A 10,540-nucleotide genomic window follows, 5' to 3' on the forward strand; every position below is an offset into this window, starting at 1 on the left:
ATTTTGTAACAAAATTTAAACTTCAATATTTTAGGATATTAAGGCTTATAGACCTTGGGAATTTTAAAGGTAAATGTGACATATTTAATATTGACTAAAGCTCTATTTTTAAGCCTCAAACAAAAACAGGCACTAGTGACTGTACTTGAGATAACTGTAGTAATTAAATAATATGTTTTGAATTCAATAACCATGTATGAATACAGCAATATTTAATGAGTTTAATACTATGAATGTCAAATAAATTTCTGAAAATAGTACTTCAGGGCAATGGATAAAGACAGTTGTGACTAGTAATGATAATATTAATGCTCAGCTGCTGTTTATAACAATATTACTACTACTGCTGTTGCTACTGCTATTACTAATTTTGTTGTCAGTTACTTGTTTTAATTCTTTTCATTACAGATAAGACATCACCATGTCTTTGTGTAGCTTGTGGTAGTAAAATTAGTGATGGTAGTTATAGAATATTAGGTCCAAAGGGATTATCTATGCTGCTTGAAACATCACAAAAGTGTGGAGATGAGCTTCACCAGAAAGTGCAATCATTGCTTTCTGAAAAATACCATGTGCATGACAAGTGCTACAAGGCTTACACCCTAGCAAGTAACATAGAACAAACTCAACACAGTACTGCTGGACTTGACAAACATAATTCCTTAACTCCAAAACTAAAGTCTGGTGGAAGTATGAGGAAAACCCATAAGTCACAACTAGCAGAGCACATGCTTCAAATGAGTACAGTTATAAAAATCAACTACCTTGTTCCACCAAGTCAGGCAGGGTGTATGATGGCTGTGCTCTGATTCATCATATTCCATGGCCCAAAACTGGAACAATGGACACAGTGTTTGACATTTTGGTATCTACTGTAGTACAAACCAAGAAAGCGAGCAGTGCTGTATGGGCAATCTATGATAGCTATAAAGTAGAAATGACAAAAGGACTGGAACAAAGAAATGGCAACTACAGCAAATATCATGTGCTGACATGGTGATTAACAACAACTACCCCAGTACCCATGGTGATAAACAACAATACTCCAGTTCCTACAGACAAGGCATAATTTTTATCAAAGAAACATAATCAACAAAACTTCATTAACCAGCTGGCTACTCACCTTAAGTCAGCTGGGAACAACATAGATCATGCAGGAGAGGAAGGAGATGCCTATGTGGTGATATTTTGAAAGGCACTTGAATTCACAGACAACCATGAATGGGTAATTGCCACAGCAAACAATATTCTAATATTGGTATTGCATCATGCAGAACATTCAGCAAATATATTCCTACATACAAAGCAGCAATACATTTCAATCAGGATAGTGAAAGAAGTTATCAGGAGAGAATTACTCATGTTATGTCTGAATGCGAAACGACTTCATAGTATCGGTAAAGTTAAGCATCTCAACATACTTCAGTCTTCCCAACAATGGCGAATACATGTTTATCAAACGACTTGCTACAGGAAATTGGTGAGAAGTTCATGCAGGTTCTCTACAGGGACAGTGCCAAACCCAAAAATTTAGATGAACTGCAATACTTGATGGTGATATTGCAGAATTTTGTTGCTATTCAATGCATGCCTTCAACAAGCAGAGCAGCCTACTTCCACATTCTTTGAGTTCATTATCAAGTCCGTACTTGGCATCATTTGAAGACTGTGCTAAATAAGGAGGAGTATGGGTAAAAGGTAGAAGATGGTTCCATTTTACCTGTAATCACTGACAAAGCTGCAGCACCCACAGAACTTCTTACAGATGTTAGATGTTTCAAGAAGGGTTTCACTTGTAGTATCCGTTGCAAGTGTGAAGCACAAAACACCTCTAGCAATGTTGAAGATGAAGAATTTGATTAATATAGAAGATGTTCACTTTTCATGTTTACTGATGTACTTATTAGTATTTGTAATAAACTTAGTATGCTGTTTAACATTCTATTCTTTTGCTATGTTTTTTAGAACATTGAACGAACAATGACAGCTTTAAAACATGTGAAGAAATATTTTGAGTGTTCATCATATATTCAGCAAAGGGTTAGGATTTGCAAATAGAATTTGATCTTGTTCTGAATTCTGAAATTATTATTCTCTCTTCTTGTTTTGTCCACCATTAAGGAACATTATTTTATAAGGCATTGTGACGCCCATAGTTTTCCAAGTTGCATTGAATGATTGACGCTTTTGGCAAAAAGGCAAAGGTTTGCAAATGAAAATGAATCTTGTTTTGAATTCTGGAATTATTATTCTCTCTTCTTACTTGTTTTGTCCTTCGTGGGAGGAATACTTTGTGTATTTAAAAGGCAATTCATGTCCCTATATTCTAAAACTTAATTATGTAATTGATGTTTTCTAGGACATCACATGCATATACTTTGACTTGCCTAAAATATTGATTTTCCCCCATGTGAATTTTTCTCATGTAATATTGATATCATACAGAAGTCCTTAAAAGAAAAATTTGGTTGTTATGGAAAATGTCTGGGTCCATGTCAATTTCTACTGGAGTATTAGGAGACTGACAAGACTATCTTACAAAGTTTTTATTAGTCAGGTGCTGTAGCCAAAGCTTCACAAAACAATGTTACTTTGGACATAAGACTAGAGTAATAGACTTGTCATTTGATTGAAAACCTTGAAGACATGAAACTGGTGTGCTATCAATTTAAGGGAAGATCCAGTTAAAAGGAATGACTGCTCTGTAGACATTGTTACTAAAGTGCTAAAGCACTGACTACAAACTGTATTTTTACAGACAAAAGTCTCAAAAGTGTTTTATCTAGTTAAACAAATGCAAGTGTTTGCCTGTTCCACTTTAATCTGACATGTAACATTCTGATGTAACTATGATCGTACTGTAACATATGAAGTGAACTATTACAATGACAAACCTAAACAAATATACACACACACACACACAATGAAAAATGTGTATACAAATTTAATGTAAATACCCATTATCTAAAGATATAAACTAGTAAAAATACAACTTACTTTACAGAAAGAGAAAAATCTCCAGGAGAACTTTCACTCACTCTAATGAGAAATGCTCCCTCGTGCTTATTCATTAGTAATTTCTCAGCATCTGCCCTTGTAATTCGACCATAGTACCACCTGAAACATATCAAAACATGTTTATTACACATCTCACTCAAGGATTATATTTAAACATTACAATCACTTCACATCTACATCAAAATGTGAAGGTCTGTATTTGTTGCTCCTTTGTTAATATAGATCAAGTTCAATTTTACAATGCACGTCACTACAGATGGTTGAAAACTTCACAAAAAGTTCTTTATAATAACAATACCAAATCACTATGCAAATTATTTCTAAAAAAAGTAAATTAATACTTCACAATAAAATTTAATGAATATTTTTTTTACAGCACACAGCATTGTAAGACTAACATTTTATACTATAAAACTGTTATTAGTGTGGTAAGACAATACAACACTAAGAACAAAAATTTAAATCTATTTCATGACCACAATCTTAACTAAATAAGTTGACTCAGTTAATGTCATGCCAAGTCATAGTTAGAACAGTTAGTAATTTCACACTTATGTAATTAATATAGCTTACATCTTTAATCGGGTATGTTCATAAAATATTTTTTTCAATTTCCATGTGGTTTTTGCACGTAGTTATGACTTTTACCCTGACCAGATGTCTCATGGTTGTAAACGTCTGATAATCTTTTTAACCAGTTGGAGATTACATAATGCAATCTTTGTTCTTGAGTTTTAAGCTAGTATGTATGCTCTCCTGTATGCAGTTATGAAGGTAGCCTGTTCAAACAGGCAATAAAGAAGTCCATACAAGCTAGCTGGAGATAGCTTAGATCACATGTAACCCATTGTTTGAATTAAGTAATTTGTTGACTTGTGAGATACCTTTCTAAGGCTTTGTTTTATTTGGGTAGTTAAGTAGGTAACTTCTGTCTCTTGATTTTCGTTCTTGTTTTTGCAGCTGTCCTTTGACTCTCTTGCCTTCAACTCCAGCAACCAAACCATGACAGACCAGAAAGAACTCTAAGGTTACTCTTGTCTGACAAAATAGTGGGATTCAAATGTCACTCTTATAGTGTACCCAAGACAACAACATATAGAGAAGGTTTTTGGGCAACAAGCCACAAACTATGAACCTTGAGTTCACAATCTGAGCATGCTAACCACAATGTCATACCTAGCCCAAAAACTACACATCCAAACCAATGGTTTCTGACCTATGTAGTTGGTCTCTTACTCACTTTTTTTGCAATCCTTTGTTTTACACTAATTTGATTGTTATATTTTAAATTATAAATACAGAGAGACCCTTATGTACAAAAAGGTAGTTTAAGCCAGCATAAAAATTCTTTACATTTCTTCTCTTATTGCCTAAAGACTGATAGAATCAGCTCTTACATCTTGTAAATAAGCATCTGAAAAACACCCAAGTTTATTTTGTACATTATAAATATTTTTTATTCTTTTCAATTTTAGAAAACAAAAATTAAAAAAACAACACTTTAGGTTACTGGTCATAAAAGGCTAATTCTGTAAAAATTATTAAGAAATTTACTTGAAAGATGCACTTGATAAAATTTCAACATAACATACATTATGATAATACAGAAACTAAATTTGTATAAAGCTAAATAATGTTAGCCTAAACAGGTCAAGGATGTGCACAGAAAGGTGGCTAGGTGGGCTAAAGCCCCTGCCTTTCTGATCTTACATCCTAAAAGTGCTCTTTCTCTCAGTCATAAAAATATGTCTACAATTACTAAAAGACATGCCCAATTATCCTATGTGTACAAAGGCAACTCACAGTTCCCATAGTCTAACCTAACCCCCCCCCCCCCTTGTGATGCATGTAAACATTTTCTCTGTGTGTGTGTGGGTGTCAATGAGCCCCTACCCTTTTACTGCCTTCTACACATTATTGAGACAGGCTGATTGTAAAGAAAAGTCAACTAGAGGCCTTAACATAAAAATGTAAAAGAAGGGACTATTTGGTTCTTCATGCTGTCCTTGCACAGCCAGCTTTTGGAAAAGTAAAAATATAAACACACTTTACTTTTTAGGATCATCATTAATTCCCCTCTTAAACTTTGTAAAGTATTAGCATCCACTACTGCTGACACAACTCATTCCATAAGTCAATCAACCTATTAGAAATATAAAATTCTTAACTAGAACCTATCTTGTTTTTTCCAAATTTTCAATTTGTATCCTCTCATTTTATTGTCTTCAGTGTAGAAGGTATCAGAAGAATCAATGTTAACATTTTCCTTAACTGAATATCTTGTAAGTTTCAATAAGGTCACCTCTTATGCTTCTTTTCTTAAAAGAAAATGAGTGATATTAACTTATTCTGACAAGTCAGTATCTTTTCTTAGATAAGAAGACCAAAACTGTATACAGTGTTCTAAGTGAGGCCCAACTAGTGATTTAAAGAGATAATTACTTCATTTGACTTGTGATCAATGTTTTTTAAATACATCCTAAAATGTTATTAGTCTTAAAACTAGCAACAGAGCAATGCCCTAATGGCTTAAGTGACTTATACACCTCTTTTCTTCAGTCACATTATTGAGTTAGTTCCCATCTATATTAAATAAGTGATCCAAATTATTATAGCTCAAAAGCATTACCTTACACATATTATAATTAAAGGCCATTTGCTAATTATTTGTTCAACTTATCAACTGAATCAAGTTATTCTGCTGTGTATCTTCAATACAGCTAGAGATACCCAAAGAGTTAAATGTCATCAGTAAACACTAATATTTTACTAATGATGCCCTTATCAATATCATTTATGTAAATAAGGAAGAGCAAAGTCCCAAACACTGACCTCTGAGATCCTCCACTAGTAACAAGGACTTTAATAACAACTTTTTGCTTTCTCTCATACAACTGCCCTATAATCCAAACTACTAGTTTCCCCTAAAACTTAATAATGCAATTTTCTTAGCTAATATTATGCATGGCTCTTTAACAAAAGCTTTTTGAAAATCCAAGTCCAAAATTCTACTCTTTCCTTCATCCAGATAACAAGTAATGTTCTCAAAAAGAAAACAGATTATTAAATCAAAATTTCACTTTGATGAATCAATGTTGGTTTTCATTTATGGTATCGTATTACACTAAACGATCCTGTAAGTTTCTTTTATCAGATTCTTTATCATTTTTCACACTACAGAAGTACTTCTAGTTGGCCTATAATTTCTAGGGCAGATATTCATAGCTGGTTGAATATTTTTTCAGTTTAATGAGGTTACAAACCTTCTTTCACAATCTACATTTACTAATATTTTTGTCTTCAAATGAAATGTCATTATTCATAATCTTTAGTTTTCCAGTTTGAATGAATATAAATCATAATTTTCTCAAAAAAAAATATTAATATACATTTATCTATCAGAGGCAAAATAATAATTGCATCAATAAACCAAACATACCACTAAAAATCCATCTTAAATCCTTTATGAAAAGGGCTGTAAAAACTTAAGAATGAATTTGTTGAAATGGAAAGGCATCAAAGTTTGTTTGCACAGTATTAGATAAACACTAGAGGAAGAATGTTAGTTGAGCTTAAACTGAAAAAATATTTTAATGTAGGTTGTTGGAAATTTAGACAGCTTGCAGATATACCTCTTCTTACGGAAACATTTGAAGTTTTATGTTTACTTTTCTATTGGAAACTAGAATATGGCAAAGAGGTTTCTTATGTGCAAGCTTAAATTTTCCCTGGAAATGGAATTTGTTCAACCCTTCACATTATCATGTTCTCTGACATCATCCCCAACAGTTAGCAACATGGACAAAATGATTTGCAGATTGTTTATTTGACTGCTTTTCTTGTGATTTAAGAAAAATATATTAAATTTTTAGTACACAAGTTCCCTTTCTTCTGCAAAACGAAATTTTAAAGACTGAGCAAGTAAGAATTTGTCCTTGGTGAAATGTGTACATGTGTTGTAGCTATCTTTAGCTGCTGAATTTTTTAACAATTTTTCAGTTTTCATAAAGTAATTTAGATGTAAAACAGACCACTGATAATTCAGAAATAAAGTTGGAAACTAAAAATTCAAGCCTTGAAAGTCTAACAGAATATTTCTAAGACTTGAGAAGTGGATGTTTTTTGTTCTTTCATATAACTTGTTAATACACTTTTATATATAAGCAGACTACATTCAGTATTATGTTGTAAACTTCTTTAGGCACAGTGCTTTTGAAAGTTAAAAGAGTAAAATTTTCCACTTCAAAATTAAATCTTAAAGTTGCACCCTTTACCAGTCAAAACAGCATTTAATCATTTGCACCTAGATGAAAGAAAAAAATTAGTATTTTTTGTTTTGTTTATAAAACTAAAAGTAAAAAAGTATTCTATTTTGTATTTATGACTGCAAAGTTATTAAGGCACTATTCCTAATTTTGAGCTATTTATCAGATGGAAGGCAGCCAGTCAGCAGCACCCTGCCACCCCTACTACAGGATTGACTGGCACTTTTACAATGCACCTACAGCTTAAAATGCGAGGAATATTTTTTGGATTTTGTATGGATTCAAACCTGGCTGTCTACAACAGAACTAACCCATGCCCCAAATATTCTGTCCAGAATGGAATTAGGTGACATTTTCAGAGTATAACTATATTATATAAAATAAAAACAACCTGATAACATAGCATTCACTAAGAAGATAAAAACTAGATATTTACTTACTCATGTTTTTTCATTTCAATGTAGTTACTTGGGATGAGTCCTTCCCTTCCTTCTAGTTCAGCTCTGTACCAATTCATGTCATCTTCAACATTTAGTACCTGACAAATATCGGATTAGTTACATATAATATCAGTGTTAACATACAGACAATTTAAAATTTTTTGCAGAAATATTATGCTCCTTGCATAATTCTGTGTAGTTTTAGTCTCTTACTGCAGCCGGCAGGAAACATATAAAAATGTTATAAAAAGAGCAGAAAGATAAGCTACTGGAATGGTACATGCAACTTAAAATTGATTTGAATGACTTTTACAGTAATTTACTCATAACTGTCTTGTCTAACCATTTTGAATGAATAATAATAATAATAATATTACTAGTAGTATTACTAACAATAACATTTCAAAAATAAATTTATCAATACATAAATGGAAGGGAACATCATGTTACGATTCTGACCCACCTTTAAAATTTGCCCTTTTTTAAAGCTTAGTTCGTCATCAGCAGTTGCATTAAAATCGTATTTTGCAATAGCTTCCATTGTCCAAAATTTTAACACACTGTAGACTGTAGTGTAGGCCCAACACTAGTAACAGTAAGTAACACCAGCAATGTCAACACTGCATTTAAACTTTCGAAAACTTTGATGTAATATTATTACAGCTTTGTCGAATACACCTTGAAGTTGGAACTTGAAGAACTAAAAATAATACAGTATTCCTCGATATTTTATCCTAAAAAAAAACAGAAAAAACACATCGAGATTAGCCTACATTTTTCAACTTCAACTCGTTCCAACTAGCTGTAGTTCATCTACTAGTAGTAGTATAAGTACTACTTTAATTTTAAACTAAGTCTAAAGTACTTTATATATACTGAAGTAGTAATATAGAACTAGACAACAACTAATACTTTCAATGGAATTTGATCAAAAACAAAAACCTTTGAAAGCAGTAAAATACTTAGTAAAATCATAAAATCGACGCAGTACATCAAAATCAAATGTAGCTTTGTAAATTTGCTTAATCCTTGTAGTTGTAAATACAAATCGGCCTAGGTCACTGCCATTACTTTATAACAAAAATTACGAATTTACAGCTTGTAAATTGTAACGTATTTATTTTTTGACGACAGAACAAGAAGAACCTATTAGTCACTATTTTAATTTACGAATACACTGTTTTTAAGCGCTATATTTTAAACTGTTTTATAATGTAGTTGAAAATTTATGTTTTAACAAGCTTAAATGTTACTCATTAAAAAAATCAAACTTTGAATGGAATTGAATAAAATGATTATTATATATATATATATTCTTTTGTTTTCAAATATTTATTTATTCTTGATTCACAAAAGAAGACTTGCTCATAATGTTTATTTAGATTGAGAAGAGTACTTAATGGTTGCGCATGTTTTATCAAATAATTAACTTATAACGTGTGTTTGTTTGTTTTTGTACGGTAATAATAGTATCCAACTTAACTCTAAAGAAATCATATAATCATTTCATAAAGAGAATGAAAACTGAAGAAATATTTATTTAATTGATTAATGTTTAACTGTGTTGAAAAGAGCTAACAATTAAAGTTTATAAAATGCTTGCATAAATTTTAAGTTTTTACGGTAAAAAATGCATAAAACTGTCTCATACTGTGCGCTATGTTTAGATTTGTTTATTTATTATAAAAATCTATAAAGTTTCAAAAATGATGTAAGACAGACTACTAAGATGCTGCTTTGTTTCCATAATTTTGAGTAGTAATTCAGAGGTGTAGGAGGCAAATTAAAAATAGAGGAGGGGCCAACGTTTTTTGAGCGAAGCGAAAGAATGTACATCAAAGGCGCACCCATTACAGCTGGGGTTCAGGAATCGCCTCATGGTTCTGGATTACATTTTATACATTTTTCTGCTTTTCTTGGAAGTAATTTTTCCAATTTTATGCATTTTTACTAGGACAGTTTTAAAAGTGGGCGAGGTGGGAGCGACCCCGCTTCCTACGCCACTGGTGGTGTATGTTTGTTTATTAGTTTCGCTCAAAGCTATACGAGACTATCTGCGCTATCGGTCTTTAATTTTGAAGCCATAGACTAGAAAGAAGGCAGCTAATCAAAACTATCCACCGCCAACTCTTTGGTTACTTTTTAACAACGAAAAGTTGGATTGATAGTCACAATATAATGTCCCCAAACCTAAAAGAACGAGCATGTTCGATGACAATATGTGAACTCGCAGCTTACAGATTACTAGTTGATTACTCTAATCACTAGGACATGAGCTTTGAGTAAAGAAACAAGATAAAAGCATTTGAGATTAATTTCATTAGGCGACAAGTGCGATAATTGAAAAACTCAAAGGCTTTAGCAAAGCTAGATGCTAAAAAATAATTTGGAAAGGTAAACTTACCCCTAGAATCCTGAAATCTGACAACCTTAATCACACATCGCGACTGTTTCAGATTCTACAATGTTTCCTTTGAACTTTCAGATGCTCCTGGTGCTTACCAGAATGCCATATGGATTCCATGTTACGTACAGCATAGTACATGGACTATGTTGCTAGCTATACTGAGGATGAAGCAGAGTTAAAGAAAAAGCATCAAAGGTTTTCAATCTGTTTCGATCTGTTTCAAGAAAGAAAATGAAAGCTAAATCGAGATCAATGCTCATTCGGATTAGATAAAATTGAGATTCTGAAACATCTTGTACGCTGTTTTCATGGCATCCAGACCAGAGAATATCGAAACATTGTGCTAATTTTAGGAACTTTTGGTTTCCTCGTGAAATTATTCCAAGTTACACCGGTGTGGTAATTTCTTT

At 32.3% G+C, this 10,540-nt stretch overlaps 1 protein-coding gene across 3 annotated transcripts in view; it reads right to left on the reverse strand.

The window, feature by feature from the left end:
• The window catches only part of LOC106460498 (protein enhancer of sevenless 2B-like), a 15,790-nt gene extending 6,965 nt beyond the window's left edge, over positions 1-8,825 (reverse strand). Inside the window, exons 1-4 of one of the 3 annotated variants that reach the window (XM_013920204.2) lie at positions 8,715-8,825; positions 8,187-8,457; positions 7,724-7,821; positions 2,998-3,117 (exon numbers count right to left, since the gene is read on the reverse strand). In XM_013920204.2, the coding sequence (XP_013775658.1) occupies positions 2,998-3,117; positions 7,724-7,821; positions 8,187-8,264 (296 nt within the window). In that variant the 5' untranslated portion in view covers positions 8,265-8,457; positions 8,715-8,825. Of the gene's footprint in view, positions 1-2,997; positions 3,118-7,723; positions 7,822-8,186; positions 8,458-8,665 lie in introns of all 3 variants that reach the window. The other 2 variants (XM_022387249.1, XM_022387248.1) reach the window with 2 other exon arrangements.
• Positions 8,826-10,540: the final 1,715 nt, after the last annotated feature.

Source organism: Limulus polyphemus, unplaced genomic scaffold (assembly GCF_000517525.1).
Source record: "Limulus polyphemus unplaced genomic scaffold, Limulus_polyphemus-2.1.2 Scaffold781, whole genome shotgun sequence".
Taxonomy (NCBI): Eukaryota; Metazoa; Arthropoda; class Merostomata; order Xiphosura; family Limulidae; genus Limulus; species Limulus polyphemus.